This window comes from Erythrolamprus reginae, chromosome 4, assembly GCF_031021105.1.
Source record: "Erythrolamprus reginae isolate rEryReg1 chromosome 4, rEryReg1.hap1, whole genome shotgun sequence".
In the NCBI taxonomy this organism is placed as follows: domain Eukaryota; kingdom Metazoa; phylum Chordata; class Lepidosauria; order Squamata; family Dipsadidae; genus Erythrolamprus; species Erythrolamprus reginae.
Window position 1 is genome coordinate 105679721 of NC_091953.1, and position 22208 is coordinate 105701928.

Genomic DNA, 22208 nt, shown 5'->3' on the forward strand with positions numbered 1-22208 from the left:
GAGAGACAGAGATAATGAGACAAATGTAACTCTCCCGAAAAATTAAAATGAGGAAATATAACAAATCGTATATAGCGCTTGGCTTCACTGTGACTATGGTGGGAGATGAGGAAAGACCAGTATGTTCATTGTGTCTAAAAATCTTAGCAACGGACAGCATGAAGCCAAATAAATTAAGGTATCACTTAAATACTTTACACCCCTATCACACTGATAAAGCACTTGAATTTTTTCAACGAAAGTGTGCCAAAAATTGCAAACAATTGTCCCGGCGGAGAGTTGGTGTGTATGCAAAATGTTTACTTCTTCCTGGGGGGGTGTAAGAGAAAATAATTGGGAAACACTGCTCTAAAGCAAAGTAAGATAAGCACAATCACAGGTTCACTTAGCAACCACTTCACTTAACAGCCATGTTGCTGGTCCCAATTGTGGTTGATAAATGAAGACTACTTTGTTGTGAGCCGCCCCGAGTCTGCGGAGAGGGGCGGCATACAAATCTAAATAATAAAATAAATAAATAAATGAATACTTGTACTTATCTGATTTCTTAATCTGAGAACCTGAGAATTTCTCAGTCTGTTCCCTGTGGATAGCTTAGCAACCTGACCTTGAATATAGCTAATAAGGGACAAGTGTCCCAAGTGCGGTGACTATTTCTCATTTGCAGCATATACAAACTTTTGGGTAAGAGACATTTCCATTGCTACGGATAGACTTTCTTGCAGGATTGAAATAAAATATCGATGTAGTTGTTTAATTTACTAAAATATTAGAGGGGATCTTCTAGAAATTTTTAAATTATTTTTTATTTATCAAATTTCTGCACTGTTCATAAATGACTTTTGGTAACAAATAAAAGCCATATAGCCATATAAATAAGTCAAGTAATCATTGAAACAAAGCTTTCAAGCTCACGTTGGCAAATCTAAATTTAGTAATTTGATGTGGAAGGCATTTGAAATGTCAGTGTCTAAGGCCCCATTAAAGAACATTATTTTGTTATATAACTTTTTTGGCAGCAAACAACTGAAGGGATACGAATATGTTTCTTCTGTACTGTATTTAATATATTAGAGAAGATGTCTGCTGAATGTTAAAGATGTTAGGCACTTCCACTTATACTAGAGCTATGCAGCTAGATTTGAAGTTTCCGAAAGTTATATATGAAGATAACACATGAAAGATCCGTTGCTTTTATAGTGATGGTATTTTGCATGCATTCGTGTAAAATGCATGAAATGTTTCAAGTATTTTTGCTTTTCTATGACTATCCAATGATGTTCCAGCTAATTCAAGTTTGCAGACAGAAAATAGATAAAAATAAATACTTTTTATATATTTTCTGTCTGCAAAGCTTGAATTATCTGGAACATCTTTGGACAGTCATAGAAAAGCAAAAATACTTGTTTTGTTGCCATTTTATCATTATTATATTAATACCTAGGGTTTCTTTTCTTAGACAATCCTATCAACGTGCGGGAGTAGGAGATTGTCTCCGACAACAGCTGGGAACACGGCTTGCTTGGACGTTGACTGCAGGCCAGCCTACGTTACAGAATTCTACCTCAAAAGGCCTTTCAACCACAGTTTCACGTAATCAGCCAAGATCAAGACGGGAGGGTGACATAAGTGGTAAGAGAAATGTATTTCACCAACTTGCCAACATGTGAAAACTTTCAAAGTTGAAGAATCCTAAATCAATTATCGAATTGGGGGGGGGGGGGGGCGCTTCATTATTTTGTTCATATTAAAAACTTTAGTGTAAAATTTAAAAAATATGATTATTTGGAAATAAGTTCTGGTATGTTTATTAATTGCTTAGGTACCTCTGAATTATGTTTGCTCTTGGCAACTGTATAGAAAAATGCTAGTTAGTTAAATTGCTGGTGCCCTCTGGACTACATATATAATTTGAATAATAAAATGTGAAAAATAATAAGATGCAAGAAGAAATAATACAGAGTGTGCAAGAGGCAGCTTCAACAATCATAAAAGTCAAACCAGATGAGTTCACACTCTTCCTGATCCAATGTTTATGAAAGACCCAGGTGGGATTGGAACCATCTGGATCTTGGGTGAAATTACTATTCTAAAGGGCAAGTACAGTGAAAGAGAAGGCATCAATCCTGGGTTCCATGAGAGGTTGTTGCTTAAGAGATAAGCTCTGGAGCAAATGATTTTGTGGGATTTTACTGGATGGGTTAAGAACCACTGGTCTAGTGTCTCCAGTGGTTAATCCAGTGTTTCTCAAATAGTGGGGTAGGAGAAAGAGAGTCCCACAAAATGCAGAGTTTGTGCCACAAAGAGCTTTAAATGTGATATTTAAGGTACATTGCACCTTGAATTGTACCTCCAAACCTACTGGTAACCTCAAGGCTGTGACAATGTTACATGGGTGTATTGAGGTGCATCTATAGCTGTCTGTGCCACTGCACAGTTGTAGCTTGCAGGGAATCTTGAAGGGCAGCCAAGTAGAATGAATTACAATAATTCACACAAACCCTTGACTAAGGCATGAGCAACTGTGTGTCTGGTCTCCCAGTCCATTAATGGGTTCATCAGTGGGCCCAGTAATACTTCAAATGCCCTGTAGAAGTCTTTGAATTTAGTAGACCTCAAAATTCATTTGCCCACTTGGTTGTGCTAGCCATGAATCTGCTCCTTTCCATCTTGACCCCATAGTCTCCAGATACCGAATCATTATGGCTCTGTTAATGTGTATTCTCCCTTTCTTGAACCAATAGAATTTTTTTTGTTTTCCTGGAAGCTGAACTCCAATATACTTCAGTATCAAGTCTTCCAAGTGGGCCTGTCCATACAGAGTCCAAGGCAAAGTATTCCTCAAAGTTCCAATTTATTAATAGAGCCATGTTGACACATCCAGGTGAAACCGAATCGAAATGTCCCAGGTTTCACCACCCAGTTGAAAGTTCAAGTCCTTGCCCCCACACCCACAAGTCCATCACGTTGTCCAATCTTCTATTGCCACGCTGGCAGAATCCACCAATTTTCTTCTGTGCAGGTGTAGAGGTGCAGAAAAAATGGATGGCCAAGGATGATCTTGGTTTATGTTATGGCTACATACTAACAACCTCATACATTCCCCCCTCCCATTTTCCCACTATAGAAAATGCATAGTAGAATAGCATAAAGTGTGGCAGGCCTAAGATCCCCTATAAAATGTCTTTGGCCTGACAGTTACATTCCCCCAAAGAGTAGGCGTAGGCTTACAATTGGATATGGATATCTTGGATATGAACATGACTTGAAGGGTCCTTTACTCAATGTGTTGTTGGACTGTTGAAGTGCATTGTACATAGTCCAGGTTTTAGAAATTATACAGAAGATATAAATTGATCTAGGTTCAGCAGCCAGATTGCGGTTTTGAGGTTGGTAAATCTGGTGCCAATTCAAAATGTAGGTGATGAATGATAAAGCCCTATGCATTGTAACATCAGCTTACATCAACATGCCACCTTTCCAAAATGGATTTTGCAGTCCAATCTATCTCTTAATCTCTGATATGGGTCTCAGTAATTTATTTATTTATTTATTTATTTATTTATTTATTCATTCATTCATTCATTCATTCATTCATTCATTCATTCATTCATTCATTCGATTTGTATGCCGCCCCTCTCCGGAGACTCGGAGCAGCTCACAACAATAAAACAGTACAAATCCAATTAATTAAAACAATTTAAAAACCTTTAATATAAAAAGCAATCATGCATCTCATAAAAACCATACATTTATTTTACTTATTTATTAATCAAATTTGTATGCCGCCCCTTTCCGCAGACTCGGGGCAGCTAACAAAAGTAATAAAACAATATAAACAAATCTGATATTTAAGTTAATTTTAAAAAGAAACCCCAATTTAAGAGACCAATCATACATACAGACATACCATGCATAAATTTTTTATAAGCCATGGGGAAGGGAATATCTCAATTCCCCCATGCCTGACGACAGAGATGGGTTTTAAGGAGCTTACGAAAGGCAAGGAGGGTGGGGGCAACTGTGATATCTGGGGGGAGTTGGTTCCAGAGGGCCGGGGCCGCCACAGAGAAGTCTCTTCCCCTGGGTCCCGCCAAACGGCATTGTTTAGTCAACGGGACCCGGAGAAGCCAACTCTGTGGGACCTAACTGGTTGCTGGGATTCATGCGGCAGAAGGTGTTCCTGGAGATATGAGATATCTCACTCTGATAGTCAGTTTTCTCTGTAGTGACCCCCATGTTCTGCAGTATGCTTCCCTGGACATAAGTGCCACATTGTTTTTCCTTGCATTTCATATGACAGTTAAAATATTTTTATTCCACTGTGCCATTGGACTTGATAGTCGATGTCCACTTTGGTGTGTGAGTTTTGATCCATTTTCAATACATTATACAGTGGTACCTGAAGATACGAACCCCTTGTCTTACGAACAACTCGTGATACGAACCCGGGGTTCAGCAAAATTTTGCCTCTTCTTACGAACTTTTTTCGAGTTACGAACCGGCGTTCGGAGACTGCTCGGAAGCCACGCGGCTGTTTTAAAAGGTAACAGCCGGCGGCGGGGCTTCCCAGAAGCCTCCCGAACGCCGGTTTGTAACTCGAACAAAGTTCGTAAGAAGAGGCAAAATTTTGCCGAACTTCCGGGTTCGGGGTTCGGGGGGGTGCTGGGAAGCCCCCCAGGCCGGCTGCGACCTTTTAAAACACCCGCGCCGCTTCGCAGCTGTCTCCCGAAGCCGAATGCGGAAGTTCGGCTTTAGCGTTCGGCTTCAGGAGACAGCTGGGAAATGGCGCGGGTGTTTTAAAAGGTCGCAGCCGGCCTGGGGGGCTTGCCAGCACCCCCCCCGAACCCCGAACTTTTGCCGAACTTCCGGGTTCGGGGTTCGGGGGGGTGCTGGCAAGCCCCCCAGGCCGGCTGCGACCTTTTAAAACACTCGCGCCGCTTCGCAGCTGTCTCCCGAAGCCGAACGCGGAAGTTCGGCTTTGCCGTTCGGCTTCAGGAGACAGATGGGAAGCGGCGCGGCTCTTTTAAAAGGTCGTAGCCAGCCTGGGGGGCTTCCCAGCACCCCCCCGAACTCGGGTTCGGTGGGGTGCTGGGAAGCCCCCCAGGCCGGCTGTCACCTTTTAAAACAGCCGCGCCGCTTCCCAGCAGTCGCCGAAAGCCGTTTTTTTGCGGGGGTTTTTTTGGTTGCACGGATTAATTGACTTTACATTGTTTCCTATGGGAAACAATGTTTCGTCTTACGAACCTTTCGTCTTACGAACCTCCTCCTTGCACCAATTAAGTTTGTATCATGAGGTATTACTGTACATGGTTTATTTTAATTCTGCTTTGAGAATCCTGCAATTGGGGCAGTCGACAAATATTGCAAACAAGTAAATAATAAATAAACAAGTGGACTGAGTACAGCACTCTCACTAAAAGCTAGAATATAATAAAACATGCATAACCTTCTGTATTGATCTTTATCTTCAATGACAAATATTTCTCAGGACAAAAAGTTACAGCAAAACAAATAGAATATTTTTGTAAGATGGGGGTGGAAAAGCTATGTTGGGAAATTACATTCCAATCCAGAAATATTTTGAAAGGCAGCTGAAAAAACTGCCTTAAACAAATGAATGTGAGTATTGAATTCTGGTTTACTCTGTTAACAGTGAAAGAAGCTAGATTGATATTGCTAGGGAACGGAACTGTACAGAAATACTTTAAAAAGACTTTTAAGAGATACAGTTCCTTGCAGAAGACTATCTGAAATAAAGTATGTAATATTTTTTCGATCCAAAATACACCCACCCCAACATGAATGGAAATGTCTATGCATCTTATAGAGCGAATGTTGCTGAAGCCCCACCTACCTGCTGGCCCCACCCTTTGGACTCTGCCTGCCAGCAATTTGCCTCCTTGCAACAAAAGTAAACAGCCTGGTCAGCTTCAGCAGAGCCTGATTTAGCACAAATAGCTGATTGGTGGTTGGATCTGCCTCCCAGAATACTGCTGATCAGCTGTTCCAGGCTGTGGGGATCTCCACCATTCATTGTTACCGCCCATCACCGCCACCACCTATTGCCACCTCTGCACGCCCCATTTTCTGCCTCCGCACGCCATTACTTGCGGGAATGTCTAATTCCAATGGGATTGGTCTGCCCCAGCTGTGCCAGCAGAGGAGTCATGCTGAAGGTCCCATTGACCAGGTTATTCCGGTTGCCTTCTCTGCTTCTTGCCTTTTGGAATATCTTATCCCCTGGAGTGAGGGTGGCTCCAACCTCCTGACCTTCTACAAGAACCTGAAGACCTGGCTCTGCTAATTGATTTGGGGTCCTAATAGGGGAGCTTGACAATAGAGGTGATTGATAGATTAATAACAGATCCCACTTCGCTCCCTGCTCATCCTATTCCCTCCTGTCCCATCTTTTAGTTAGATTTGATAATTTGTACTTTTATAGTATTTTATTCATATTATATGCATGCTTTATATAGTCTTATTCTTTTAACATTGTAAGCTACCCAGAGTTCCTCTATAGTAAGATGGGTGGCCAATAAGTTGAATGAATGAATGAATTAATGAATGAATGAATGAATGAATGAATGAAGCAAATGTTAAAAGTATCTGAAATAAATCATTTAATAAATCATGTCAGTCTTAGTTAACCCAGTCGATTAAAAAAACATTTTGAGGGGAAGTTAGTTAGGAGCGGCATAAAAGTCAAATGAATGAATGAATGAATGAATGAACGAATAAACAAACAAACAGTTATTCAATGCTTGAGTGTAAATAACTTTATAGCAAGGATCGACAAACCCAGGCGCCTGGTCGCCAGTGGCGCCTAGAAAATGTTGTCTGGCGCCTAGAAAATGTTGCCTGCTGTACTGTATGTATACAGCAGTGTTTTTCAACCGGTGCCGCGAGGTGGCTCCTGCAAGTGGGAGCTCCAGGGCTGAGGCTTCAGCCCTGGAGCTCCCACTTGCAGAAGCCGCCCCCCGGCTATTGCCCGCCGCCGCTACTCGCGCACCCCAAAATACCCCCCCTGCGTGCCCTTTTCCATGGGCGCGCAGTCCCCATTCCCCTGCCTGCCTGGGGGGGGGGCGGGGAGGCGCCGGCAGTAGAAGGCGCTGCCCCCGCCCGCCCGATCCGCTCCCTCTCCTCCTCTTCCGCTGAAAGAAACGCACGGAAGCTGCCTGCTTGAGCCTCGCGTTGCTCCACCCCGCTTCGTCCTGCTTGTCATCCTCCGTTGCCAGGAAAGCCGGGTTTGTTTTCCGTGAAAGCAGCGCGCCTTTTAACACGCTGCTTTCCTGCACCAGCGACGTTTGGCTGCCGGGGGGGCGGGGAGGAGAAAATCCTCCCCCCCCAGGAGCAGCAAAAGCCTAAGCGGTGGGGTGCGCCGTTTGCCTTCCGGCTCAGTCGCAGAGGCTTTTGCTGCTTGTGGAGGGGGGGGGGGGGGTTGGCGGTGCCGATGCCAAATGCTTTCCCTCCGCGGTGGGGGGTGCAGGGCAGGCGCAGTCAGCCCCAGGAGACAAAGATGGAATGAGAGAAAGGAAAGAGAGAGAAAGGGAGGGAGAGAAAGAAAAAGTGAGAGATAGAAAGGATAGAGAGAAAGGGAATGAGAGAAAGGAAAGAGAGAGAAAGAGAGGGGGAGAAGGAAAGAGTGAGAGATAGAAAGGATAGAGAGAAAGAGGGAATGGAAAGAGAGAGAAAGGGAGGGAGAGAAGGAAAGAGTGAGAGATAGAAAGGATAGAGAGAAAGAGGGAATGAGAGAAAGGAAAGAGAGAGAGAGAGAGAAAATAAGAGAGAGAGAGCAACAGAGAGAGAAAGAACAAGAGAGAGAAAGCATGAGAGAGAGAAAGAACAAGAGAGAGAGAGAAAATAAGAGAACAAGAGAGAGAAAAAGATAGCAAGAGAGAGAGAAAGCAAGACAGATAGGGAGAGGAAAGGAGAGTGAGAGAAATGAGAACAAAAAGGGGAGAAAAAAGGAGAAATGAGAAAATGATTGAGGCAGAGAATGAGAGGAGAGTGAAACAAAAGAGAGAGAGAGGTGATTCTTGAAGCATATGGTAAAAAGCACCCAAATAATAAGAAAACCCCCCCAGCCCACACCTGTTTTTGAAAAGGATAAAAGAGAAAAAAACCCCAGCCCTCAACTGGTTTTGGAAATGGTTGGAGTGTGTATACATACACACACATAAGGGGGGGGGAGAGACAGGGATGGAAAAAGAGGAGAAGTGAGAGGGAGAAGGAATGAGGGAAAAAGGGAGGAAGAGAGAGAAATGAGAAACACGAGAGAGAAAAGGGGGAAAGACAGGAGAAGTACCCAGAAATGAGACAGTGGTATAAATTTCAGGAGGGATGATTGATGATTGACTGTATTTATAAGGGGATGTTACATGGGATTGTATATATGAGGGGGTTATTTATGTATGTATGTATGTATGTATGTATGTATGTATGTATGTATTTATTTATTTATTATTTATTTATTTATTAGATTTGTGTCATTTTGGTTGGTGGTGTGCCCCAGGATTTTGTAAATGTAAAAAATGTGCCGCGGCTCAAAAAAGGTTGAAAATCACTGGTATACAGTATATTTTTCCCGCCTTGTGTTTACGCCCAGAAATGGTACATCTTGGCTTCCGTAGCTCCGCCCATCAACCTCGGAGCGAGCTGCTTTCCCAGCGTCCCCTGCGCTTGCGTGCGTCTCTCCCTCCCCCCCTTGCCTCCATTCCGCCTCCTACTCGAACCCCTTCACTCCCCCCCACCGCACACAGACGCTCCGATCTTGGCCGCTCACCCGCCTTCGGAGAGAAGCGGAAGCCCCTCCCCTCCCGGCGTGAGGTTTTGTTCATTCCTCCTCCGGCCGCGTGCGCGGTGACTTCCGACCAGTAACCCCTCCTCCCCCCCTCCCCCCCTCACCCGCGTCCCCGGCCCGGTCTCCCTTTCCTTCTTCTCTGTTTCGGTTTCTGACTAACGGTCTCCCCTCGGATCCCGACGGGAGTACAGCAGAGCCGGCTCGGCGGAGCCAGGCCTGCGCCGGGGGGGAGGGGGTGAAAGCGATGTCAGGTGGAGACTCGGCAAAAAACCAAGTTTGCTTAAAAAAAATTCTGGCTCCTAAATTTTTTGGCTGGCTCCTAGATTCTGAACAACTTTGTCGACCCCTGCTTTATAGAATGCTTTATATGCTTAGTAACTTTTAGGAGAAACTGGGTTTTTTTGCCTTCTCTTGCTGACTTTATTTTGTTGCCTTGTCTTGCTGACTTCATGGTTCAAAAGTATAATAGAATTGCTTTATTCTTTAGAAGGTATTTCCATTTGATGCCCTGGATTCTGTGATGTGGATAAAGCATTGGAGCAGTATTATACAGATATAGAAAAAAGCCATAGCATTGCCTTATTTTTTTATGTTTATACTGTATCAGTAAAAAAAATATTATTCATTCTAGCTTGCAAATATAATGGAAGAAACGGATATATCTTGCCATTATTTTTTGTAACTGCTTCTGAAAATATTCATATTCCCAGTTAAAGGAAATTAAAAAGAGAGCTGATGGATTTTATGAATATTATAAATATTGTGTATTGTGGACTATAGGGAAAAATACAGGCCTTTAATTTTTAAATCTATGCTGTAGATATTTGGAATCTGAAACATTCAGTAATGATCTAGATTTTTAAAAAAGAATATGATGATTTACTCAGTACAATTTTCCAGAAGTAAATTTGTGATGGGTGCATAAAGAAAGAAGTGGTGGGATATTTAAGAAACACCAGAAGCTTAGTGTTTTCTGAATTTAATTTGTTTCGTAACAGATATTCAGTGTTTTTACAATTTAATATATGTCAGAGATTATTAAAATAGCGATAGCGCCACAGTATATTCAAACTTAAATTAGTCTGTGGATGCTAACATACTGTTTTGTTATGAAAGAAAAAATGAACAAATATATTTAAATAAATTTTTGAACTGCCTTGATTTCTTTTTATTTTACAGGATCTATTGAAATAACTGAGGCATATCTTGTGAGAGACATTTTATATGTTTTCCAGGGAATAGATGGCAAAATCATTAAGATGTTTAATTCAGAAAACTGTTACAAAGTAGATGCAAAGGTACTGTGCTAAGTTATTAGACATAGTATAGATGGGGGAGATCAAACTTGAATATATCTGTGTGCATAGATTGTAATGCAATATTCATTTTACCATTTTTTTTTAAAAAAAGCATTCTGTCAAATTCTTACATTGTTGATATCCAAGGTGGTTAATAATAAAACAGAAAGACCATAAAACAATGTTAAATATCAGACATGCATTAAATATACAGATATTTTTAAAAGAGCAACAAAATTCAATCTCAGAAGTAATATTACCTGACCTTGGAATAAAAATCTAGCATCCAAATATAGAGGCAAAGATAGAAATGGCCTTTTTTTAGTTGCTGTCCGCCAAATTTCCACAGTTGGCTGACCTTGTGGAAAAGTTTCCAGTAATCAATCTTAACTCCATACTGTATAGGTTAATAGAGGAGCACGCTCTTCAAGTAATCTGCCAATTGCAAGTCATTGTAAATACAGTGGTACCTCATCATACGAACTTAATTGGTTCCAGGCGGAGGTTCGTAAGGTGAAAAGTTCGTAAGATGAAACAATGTTTCCCATAGGAATCAAGGTAAAAGCAAATAATGCGTGCAAATCCTTCAGGAAAATCCCAAACTTTAGAAGGGAGGTGAACAGAGGGCAGGGAGGAGCAGCTAAAGGGGGCGGGGGGAAGAAGCAAGGCTAGGCTAAAGGGTGAGTGGGAAGGAAGAAAGGCAAGGGGGGTGCCCCTCCCCTTTCTTTCTTAAAAAGATACCCTTTCAGTTCCTTTGAAAGCACCTTGTTCTCGGCAAAATTCTTCCTCCCCCAAGCTGCCCCTCCCTCCTCCCTTTTCTTTCTTAAAAAGACCCCCTTTCGGTTCCTTTGCAAGCACGTTGTTCTCGGCAAAAATTTTCCTACTCCAAGCAGCCCCTCCCAGTTCTTTCTTCAAAAAAGGGGAAAAAAAGAAACCCCTTCATCCCAGCAGCAGCTGCTTGGGTTCGTAAGGTGAAAATAGTTCAGAAGAAGAGGCAAAAAAATCTTAAACACCGGGCTCGTATCTTGAGAAGTTCGTTAGAAGAGGCGTTCGTAAGATGAGGTACCACTGTACACTAAATGTGAATTGCTATAAACATTATAATACGATGGGGGTAGATTAAAACAACACACACACACACAAAAGACCAGATACGGGTATGTAGGTTGAGTAGTCCATATTGTGCTTGGTGACAAAGGTTTTGCAACTTCTTTACTTAGCACTTGTACCTTAATCCTTTAGGCAAATCTTTGCAAGTCTCTCAGAGATACCACAAGCCGGCTCGCTGAGTTAGGATGGCTACATAATAAAATAAGAAAATATACCGACCAGAGAAGCATAGACCGTGCATTTGGACTGGTGGGTCAGGTATGTAAATCAAATGAGAATATTTTTATTATTTCTGTTGGGAGACAACAAATCCTGTCACTGGTTACTTACTTATAAAAACTGTCAAACAGAAAAACTGTCAAATAGAAAAATCCAGAGGAGCAGGAGGAATGAAAGTTGGTTTGTTTGGATACATTATCCCTCCATGAATTCTCCCTGATAATTCTGAGGGAAGGATCCAAAGATATTGAATTGTCACATCCAGTGAAGGGCTACCAAAATTTTTACTACCACACTGTGGGCGTAGCTTATGCAGGATGCCCTGCATTTTCTTTCAACATATTTCAGTGAAAATTGGGTGCTCTGGGGTGGAGCTCCATTTTCACTACCCCACTGTGTTCCTCCCCCGTCCGGGTAGTAGCCCACTCCTGGACACATTCCTTAAGCACATGGGTAACGTATCTGTGGATTGAGCTATGGCATTTCTGATACCTAGTTTATTTATTTTATTTATTTATTTATTGGATTTGTATGCCGCCCCTCTCCGTAGACTCGGGGCGGCTAACAACAGTAATAAAAACAGTATATAACAATAATCCAATACTAAAAGCAGTTAAAAACCCATTATATAAAAACCAATCATACATACAGACATACCATGCATAAAATTTTAAAGGCCTTGGGGGAAGTGTATCTCAGTTCCCCCATGCCTGGCGGCAGAGGTGGTTTTAAGAAGCTTACGAAAGGCAAAGAGGGTGGGGGCAATTCTAATCTCTGGGGGGAGTTGTTTCCAGAGGGCCGGGGCTGCCACAGAGAAGGCTCTTCCCCTGGGTCCCGCCAAGCGACATTGTTTAGTTGACAGGACCCGGAGGAGACCCACTCTGTGATCCAGACCACCTAATAGAAGTTGTAAAAATATTGATTCCTTCTGTGTCCCGCCTGCAAGAGAAGAAAGCACCCTATTATATTTGGGAGACTTTTCAGGCACCTGGCTCTTAATGCAGGACCAACACTTGAACATACAACTCCAGTTCGGTTGAAAAGCCCCTACTTCAAAGAAGAATGTTCCAGATCAATTTTCCCAAAGTCTAGTGGTATCTGGGTGGTTCACTACATGGTAATGGTGGAAACCATAGTCTAATACAGCGGTCCCCAAACTACGGCCCGCGGGCCGGATGCGGCCCGCTGAGGCGATTTATCCGGCCCGCAGGGAGCACACGAGATTTTATCAATAGATATAATAAGCTCTCGAATCTCCCATCCATTCACCGCGGAGGATGAGGTGAGGAGGAGACGGTGCAGAGGCAAGGGGTGGGGAGGAAAGCGGGCCTGCAATTGGCCCCTTGCAGGCCCGCTTTCCTCCCCGCCCCTTGCCTCTGCACCGTCTCCTCCTCACCTCATCCTCCGCGATGAATGGACGGGAGATTCAGGAACCCCCCTGAATTTGCCCGAATGGAGGCAGCGGCAGCTTCAAGGGACCTGGTCCTTCTCGGCGCTGCGTTGCTGCAGCCTCCGAGCTCCGCTGTTGTCCCCGGGCACTGTTACCTCAGCTGCGCTGAGAGAGAAAGAGAGAGAGCGTGGAGGGCGGCTTGCCGGTCCACCGCCCCCTGGATGAGTTGCCCCGCATGGCCCCAGCACCGGACTTCGCCGTCGCCTCTGCCTCCGGTCCGGCTCTCCAGCAAAGAGTCCACCCCTTTGCCCTCCATGGCGCCCAGCGCCCGGCCCCAGGCCACCGCCACCTCCTCCTCCTGGTAGCGCGCTAACCTCTTCCTGCAGGAACGGGTGGTGGGGTAGAAGCGATTGGACTTATGTACACGCGCGCCTGCTGATTGGGAAGAGGGGGGGGGAAATCTGCGCCTCCAAAGAGGGGAGGGGGGGGAAGAAAGAAAAAAAGAGTTCCAACTTGGCGGAAGGCGGAGGGGAGAACCGAGCGTGCTGCAGCAAGTTTGCTTGGCTTTCTGGGGCTTTTTTTCCTCCCCTTCCACCACCCCTGTCTGAATGTCGTTTGCCGCTTAGGAGTGACCCTCTCTCGGGCTTGTTGTGGATGCGGCGCGGATGAGGGGGAAAGCCGTAAGCGCGAATTAGCAAAACCAGTTCAACCTCTTCTTCGCCTCCTTACCGACTACTGAAGAAAAAAGAAGCTTCGTTGGGATTTTGGCTCTCCACAGAGACTTTCCAAATGTGCTTTTCCGGGCAGTCGGGCTTTCCCCCTCATCCACGCCACATCCACAACAAGCCCGAGAGAGGGTCACTCCTAAGCGCAAACGACATTCAGACAGGGGTGGTGGAAGGGGAGGAAAAAAAAAGCCCCAGAAAGCCAAGCAAACTTGCTGCAGCACGCTCGGTTCTCCCCTCCGCCTTCCGCCAAGTTGGAACTCTTTTTTTCTTTCTTCCCCCTCTCCCCTCTTTGGAGGCGCAGATTTTTTCCCCTCTCTTCCCAATCAGCAGGCGCGCATGTAGATAAGTCCAACCACTTCCACCCCACCACCCGTTCCTGCAGGAAGAGCTCGGGCGCGCTACCCGGAGGCGGAGGCGGCGTGGGGCTGGGCGCTGGGCACCGTGGAGGGCGAAGGGGTGGACGTGATTGCTGCCTCTTAGCTGGAGAGCCGGGCGGGGGCGGAGGCGACGGTGAAGTCCGGTACTCTCCGCTCTCTCTCTCTCTCTCAGCGCAGCTTAGAAGTAACAATGCCCAAGGACAGCAGCGGAGTTTGGAGGCTTTAGCAACGCAGCACCATGAAGGACCGTATGTTGGTCCTTTGAAACCGCCGCCGCCTCCATTCGGGTGAATTCAGGGGGTTAGCTGGAGAGCCGGACGGGGCGGAGGCGACGGCGAAGTCCAGTGCTGGGGCCATGCAGAGCTGCTCATTCAGGGGGCCGTGGACTGGCAAGCTGCCCTCCGCTCTCTCTTTCTCTCTCTGTTGCCAGCGTGGTGTATGAGAGAGAGAGAGAAAGCAAGATAGAGAGAAAGCAAGAGAAAGAGGGAGAGATAGAGAGTGAGAGAGAAAGGATAGAAATATAGTGAGAAAGAAAGAAGGAGAGATAGAGAGGGAGAGAGAAAGAGGGAGAGATAGAAATAGAGTGAGAGAGAAAGAAAGAGGGAGAGAGGGAGAGATAGAAATAGAGTGAGAGAGAAAGAAAGCAAGAGAAAGGGCGAAAAAGGGAGAGAGAAAGGAAGAGGGAGAGATACAAAGAGGGAGAGAGAAAGTGAGTGAAAGAGACAGAGAAAGAAAGAGAAAGAGAAGAGAGAGAAAGAGAGAGGGACAGAGAGAGAAAGAGGGAGAGATAGAGAGGAAGACAGAAAGGGGGGTAGATGGAAAGAGTGAGAGAGAGAGAAAAAGAGAAAGAGAAAAATGAGAAAACGAGGGAGAGGAAAATGAAACAAATGAGAGAGAAGGAAGAAAAGAGAGGGAAGAGAGAAGTAGAGAGGAAGGAGGGAGGGAAGGAAGGAAGGAGAAATGGAGGGAGTTTCTTGATTTAAGTTTAAATTTACTTGTTAATAAAAATGTATAAATTACTTTATTACTTAATTACTTCTTATTTTAAATATTGTATTTGTTCCCATTTTGTTTTTTACTTTAAATAAGATATGTGCAGTGTGCATAGGGATTTGTTCATAGGGGTTTTTTTATAGTCCGGCCCTCCAACAGTCTGAGGGACAGTAAACTGGCCCCCTGTGTAAAAAGTTTGGGGACCCCTGGTCTAATATGTCTGATTACAGCAGATGACAGAAACTAATTAAAAATATTTAACAGTTGGCAATTTGAGCTCTTTCGGTAGAGCTAACACTGCACATTAAAAATGTCTACCCTTTATTTTTGCAGTTTCCCCTTCCACTGGTTAGATTTGTGGAGTTATTCTTTGCCTAACCTGAATACTTTGTCAATAATCAATCTTAAGAACATTAGTAGTGTTATTACTATCTTTTGGCAAAAAGTGTGTCCTCTCTGCATTATCATTTCTCATAAAATCTGACATATTGGTTCAACTTAAAGGAGTAGGTTCATCCCAAAATTCTCAGCAAAAACCAGAATGGGGAAGGCTGATTTACACCACAAAGCAGTAAATTACTCCTTTCTTGTTAACACAATTTTCTGCCTTTTATAAGTGAAGGTGTAGCATAAAAGGACAGTACAGTTTAATCCTAATTGACTACTCGTTCACCAGCTATTTGACGTTACAGTTGTTTCATGTTATGGGCACTAAACAAGGGAGAATTAAAAGTTGTTGCAACTGTTATAACATCCCCAGGATTATTTGATCACAATTTGAGTGCTTGGCTTATAATTATAATAGTTGCAATGTCCCGTGGTCTTCATTTTCAGTGTCTGATAACCCTTCAAAAAAAGAAAAACAAATAAGTGAACTATTGTTTATGTTCAAATCTTGCGACCTCATTGATTTGCCAGGGCCTTTTCTACATAACTATGGATTGTACCCTTTACCCAATTAAATCTTAACCGTAATTTAATTTTATAGATCATTCTGTTTTGGGCAGAATGGAATAGAAGAAGCTGATATTGGTTTGTATTTTACTTAGATATGTAGAAAAATGAAATTCAACTGATTTCCTAAGGTAGCTTTCCTTTCCTTTGCTTCTATGGTAACGTGTGAAATTGGATGTACTGCTAGATCTTCCTGGCAATACATCAGAGACGAAGAAAGGAGAAATGTCAAGGAGAATGATTTCTGCACTGTGTTTCCACTTTGTTGGAGTGCACGGACTGCCGTTTCTCTCTACCTCTCCATCTTCCAATCTTCTAAAGACTACAATTGGACATTTAGATCAAATATTTGAATTGCGGTATTTCCCCCCGTTATCTGGTTTTTTAAAAATTACAATGTGAAAATTTAATGAGTTTAAAGTTTTTCCCTAAGCTCACTACTGCAAACTCATTAATTAACTTGATTTTAATATTTGGTAAATTGATTTTTAAAGATCAGTTTGCTGTTTTATCTTCTCCCTTTTATCTTCTTTCTTTTATGCAGATCATTTGCTATTTATGCTCGCCTGATATTTCTCAATAAGGGCTTTGTAAAAGGTTCATTTCAGTATTTATAATCCCTGAACGACTTCAGCGGATCATTACACTGTTTTACGAAGAACATTGTGTATAAATATTTTGTTATTTAGTTATTACATTACAGCTTGTACCCCATTCAATAGCTTTGAGGCGGTTTGCTTGTTTGTTTTAACATATTTGTGGCTACTGCAATCAAATGATACTCTTGGTGGTTCACATAAAAATGCACTTTTTTTAACAACAACAAAAAATCATCTTCCTTCTTCTCTACATTGAGATCTACTACAGTCTATTTTCTTTCATCCATATTCTGTTCAGCCTCTAGGCCCTAGGAAAGGGGATCAACAGCAATTCCCCAGTAGCCAAAAATGACATTGTACAATATAATATCATTGTTATAACCCAAACCATTGAAAGTTCCCATTCAACAGCATCATTATAAGATCCTCACACCACAATATTCCTAATAGCTGCTTGGTCAGAATCAAGTTTTCTATCACTATCGGAGCCAGTCCTAACACAACAGTCATGTGATTGGCTGACTCGGAGGAACCTAATGACTAACATCGCAACATTTCACCATTGCCTCATTCATTATAAATCATAGATGATGACAGATTTATTTATTTATTTATTGGATTTGTATGCCGCCCCTCTCCGAAGACTCGGGGCGGCTAACAGCAACAATAAAGCAGTGTACAATAGTAGAAACAATGTTAGAAGCAATTAAAAAACCCATTAATATAAAAAACCAAACATACATACATACATACATACATACATACCATGCATAGAATTGTAAAGGCCTAGGGGGAAGAGGGTCTCAATTCCCCCATGCCTGACGGCAGAGGTGGGTTTTAAGCAGCTTACGAAAGGCAAGGAGGGTGGGGGCAATTCTAATCTTTGGGGGGAATTGGTTCCAGAGGGCCGGGGTCGCCACAGAAAAGGCTCTTCCCCTGGGTCCCGCCAAGCGACATTCTTTATTGCAAATAGATCTGCGATTCGCTGTCAGCACTTTTAAGGTACGTGCTACCTGTTCCTTAGGTTGAGATTCGTAAAGCCAGAAACTCAGTCCCAAATTGGAGGTCACTTTTCCATTACAGTTAGCACCCCCAACATATGTTGCATAAACCCAACTCAACCAATGAAATTACCAACCTCTTGGGGATAGTTAATTCCTTCCATCCCAAATGAAAAGATCACCTAGGCTGGTTATTGTACTCCTTCTGTCCAGGTTGCATTGAAAGCCGTTTAGAATTGAACAGTGCCATTTTCTTCGACATACAGGTGTGAAAACTGGCAGAAAGAGATCAAGGTATTTTACTTCCTCCAATGTATTTTGAGTCAACGGAATACAATCCTTCAGACCATTCTGGGATGTAATTGAAGTATAACCATTGTTTTGATTCCTTTTAGAGTTTTTGTGCTGCCTTAAACCAAGAACTTAAGGAATACTACAGATTATTGTCTGTTTTACACTCACAGGTAAATAAAGTCCACACAATTTTGACAATTGAGCATCTGTACTTCAGGAATGGATTGTTATATGTTAAGAGGAATTGAGATTTCAGTTCCCAGCAACTCTTGGCAGTATGGTTAATGATCAACATGCTGATAATTGTAGTGCAATGATCTCTGGAGAACTATAGCCTCTATTATAGATTTATAAATACAGTGATACCTTGTCTTACAAATTTAATTGGTTCCAGGATGAGGTTCTTAAGGTGAAAAGTTTGTAAGACGAAACAATGTTTCCCATAGGAATCAATGGAAAAGTGATTAATGCGTGCAAGCCCAAAATTCACCCCTTTTGCCAGCCGAAGCGTCTGTTTTTGCGCTGCTGGGATTTCCCTAAGGCTCCCCTCCGTGGGAAATCCCACCTCCAGACTTCTGTGCTTTTGTGATGCTGCAGGGGAATCCCAGCATTCCCAGCGAAGGGAGCATCAGTGAAATTGCAGCATTGCAAAAACACCGAAGTCCTCAAAACCCCACCTCCGGACCTCTGTGTTTTTGCGATGCTGCAATTTCCCCTCGCTGGGAAACCCCACCTCTGGACTTCCATTGCCAGCAAAGCACCTGTTTTTGTGCTGCTGGGATTCCCCTGCATCACCACAAAAACACGGAAGTCTGGAGGTGGGGTTTCCCATGGAGGAGAGCCTCAGGGGAATCCCAGCAGCGCAAAAATGGGTGCTTCACTGGCAACAGAAGTCTGGAGGCGGGGCATCCCAGCGGTGGCAGTGTGTAAGGTGAAAATAGTTTGTAAGAAGAGGCAAAAAAATCTTAAACCCCGGGTTTGTATCTCAAAATGTTTGTATGACGAGGCGTTTATAAGACGAGGTATCACTGTAGTTGTTAAACTGTCTTAACAACTATTTAACAACTAAATGACAAGAAAACAAAATATTATAATTCTGCTAATTTCCCACTATCCATTTTCTGTTGTATCACATATTGGTCATTTTGTTGTGCATGGTCAGTTATTTCTGAGCTATTAAACTAATAATTCTACTTTATAATCTTTTTTGTATTTATATAACATGACACGTGTATAGAATTAAATTAAAAATGTTGCTATTATTACAGAAACGGTGAGCAACTGTTTTATAGCAAATCATTGTAACATTTGGGGTTTTAAATTTTATCTTTATTATCTACTATTTCCCGTGTATGTGCTTTCTGGCTTATTTAATAAGCACAGGTTTTTAAAATATATTTTATATATTTTCATAAATGCCAGTTCGATGATTCTCCAAAGTAATATACTAAGCCTGTATTTACATACACACACGTATTTTCCACACAAACTTCCAATCATACAGTGAACAATCAAGAATATATAAATGCGTGGGTCAAATTGAAATTTAAAAACTCAGATAAATAAGAAATATTCGTTGTTGATTGAGGAAGGTTTGAGGAAGTAATTTTTATCTTGCTAACAGATTAATTCCCATTTAAATTCAGTTCAATATATTTCAGAGTTGGTATGCATAGAACAGGGGTCCCCAAACTTGGCAACTTGAAGACTTGTGGACTTCGACTCCCAGAATTCTCCAACCAGCTATGCTGGCTGGAGAATTCTGGGAGTTGAAGTCCACAAGTCTTCAAGTTGCCAAGTTTGAAGACCTCTGGCATAGAATGTTGGTATAAAACTTCCTTTTAATCTCTTGATTTTTTTTTTTTCCCCAGTTGCAAGTTGAAGACGATCAAGGTGTCAATTTGGGGGTTGAAAGCAGTTTAACTCTTCGCCGTCTTCTAGTCTGGACGTATGATCCTAAAATAAGATTAAAAACTCTTGCAGCTCTAGTTGATCACTGTCATGGTAATACAATACTTCCAGTTACACATAAAATAAAAATGAATGTTATAATAATACTGGTACCCCAGAAGCTTCCAATTAGATGATTTGTCAGGACTACAGTGTTACATACATATGCCTCACAGTATTGCTTTTGGGGTAAGGGACATTGTGTGGAAGGCAGAAACGGAGTAAGGAAGAGTAATCAAAATGAAGGGCATGAAATAAATAAAGGGAAATAGAGCAAAATGTATTTTATCATCATTCAGTATACTTTCCCTTTTCTTCAGTGATCATTCCTTCCCAATAATTAATTCTTGGCAATTTCCAAAAGCAAACTAATTCAGACAGTCACGTACTGAACTTCTTATATATCTTGTATAGAAAACACAGACAAACAAACACAGAAAACTGAGGGCAGAAAAAGACCTAGTGGTCTATTGAACTTTTTTGCCCTTCAAACTTTAAAAAAAAAATTAAAATTTTGTTAGATATGTGTTTATCTAAAGCATGTTTAACTTAGTTATTGATGTTTGACCCACTACCTCGCAAGAAGCTGATTCCAAGCTTCCACTACACTTTCTGAGAAATAATACTTTCTGACATTAGAAACATAGAAGACTGACGGCAGAAAAAGACCTCATGATCCATCTAGTCTGCCCTTATACTATTTTTTGTATTTTATTTAAGGATGGATCTATGTTTATCCCAGGCATGTTTAAATTCAGTTACTGTGGATTTACCAACCACATCTGCTGGAAGTTTGTTCCAAAGATCTACTACACTTTCAGTAAAATAATATTTTCTCATGTTGCTTTTGATCTTTCCTCCCACCCAAATTCCAAATTACTTTTGAACTTTCCTCCTGTCAGTTTGAGGTTATGCCCCCATTTTCTTGATTTTTGCTTAATATTCAAAGTACTTCTTCTAGAACTTTATTCAAACTGTTTGTTCTGTCTGGGTCCCCCCAGACGCCAACACCAACCAAAAAGAGTATCCAGACACACTGGTAAAAAGCAAAGGCAGTTTATATAATTGAAATCAAACACAGGTAACAAAAACTGGTCTTACAGACAGGAACACTATGAAGCTTCACAGAGGTTTCACGAAGGCAATAAAACAGGATTCTTGCTGGCAAAAACAACGCTGGAGATAATAAAACCCACACCTCCCCCAAGTCTTCCAGACTTCTAGGCCACAAGCCAAGATCAGAGATGCCAAGAATCGAAGCAAGGTCACAGGACTCCCAGTTGATAACTCTCCACAAGACTGTAAGGGCGGGCCTGCCTTTTCAACCCTGCTGAGGAGAACCACACCCAAACCCAGCTGTTGCCAATTCAGGGATGGAAATACCTTTCTAATTGGCCCCGTCTTTGAGCTGCACGGCGCTGCCTCATGTCTATTATAGCCTGTGCGTCTTCATCCAATGAATCCAGGCTGCTAGCTGAGGAGAGGCCCCCCCCCGGGGGTCTCAGGCTGCTCTCCCTCCTCCTCTTCCTGACGTTCCTCTCCCCCGTCTGCCTGGTCCTCCCCCTCCTGTTCACTGTCCTCCTCCTCTGGGCATGGATCCGGCAGAGCTCCAGCCGGTCCCTGAGGAGCCTCAGGCTGAATCACAACACTGTTTAATTTATTTAAATGTTTCAATAATGTCCCACTTTCCCTTCATCCTGCAGGCTGTATCTTTCATTAATTCTCTTAGTCTTTTATCTTAAAAAAATTGAATCACTCATGCCGATCCTATTTTTTTGAGCCCACAGGCATAATTAGAAGGACACTAAACTTCTTAAATACCAGCGTATTTGTGTGTGGATATTCTGTAGATTTGACTTGCTTAGGTAACAATCACCTTTATAGGTACCTGTCTGACAAACATTACACCTTGTCTCTTTTACTATTTCCAGTGAAACAATAACTGGCCACATGAAAAGCCTTCTACTAAAGACTCCAATTCTGGAGACGAGGAATACCTGGTATTGATAATACCTGGTATTGATGACTCTTGTCCCTGCTGGGTTGAGAAATCAAGAAATCTACTCCACAGGAAGACTAAAACTATTTTTATTGAGATTGGCAAAAATAACAAAATCTTGTGAATCTGATTATGTTGTGTCTCCTCCCTTTCTTAAATTCCATTGAACCAGGGAGGACTCTTGCCTGAACCACTTCCAAATAGCAATAGCACTTAGACTTATATACCACTTGTCGGTATACAGTGGTACCTCTACTGAAGAACACCTCTACTGAAGAACTTTTCTAGATAAGAACCAGGTGTTCAAGATTTTTTTGCCTCTACTTAAGAACTTGAACCCGGGAAAATTTCCTAGTAAAAGCCTCTTTTTTTTAAGCCTTAAAGTTTTGGATTTTTTTGATTCCCCTCCTCTCACCTTCTTCCTTCGGCAGCGACTGTCCTCTTCCTCTTCTTCCTCCTCCTCCTCCCACCCAAATTCCAAGCTTTTATTTCT

At 42.5% G+C, this 22208-nt stretch overlaps 1 protein-coding gene across 2 annotated transcripts in view; it reads left to right on the forward strand.

The window, feature by feature from the left end:
• TUBGCP3 (tubulin gamma complex component 3) overlaps window positions 1–22208 on the forward strand; it is a 99567-nt gene that overhangs the window by 25664 nt on the left and 51695 nt on the right. For both annotated transcript variants that reach the window (XM_070751152.1, XM_070751153.1), the window contains exons 6-10: window positions 1460–1632; window positions 9983–10101; window positions 11344–11469; window positions 17868–17936; window positions 19638–19770. In XM_070751152.1, coding sequence (XP_070607253.1) covers window positions 1460–1632; window positions 9983–10101; window positions 11344–11469; window positions 17868–17936; window positions 19638–19770 — 620 coding nt within the window. The remainder of the gene's footprint in view (window positions 1–1459; window positions 1633–9982; window positions 10102–11343; window positions 11470–17867; window positions 17937–19637; window positions 19771–22208) is intronic.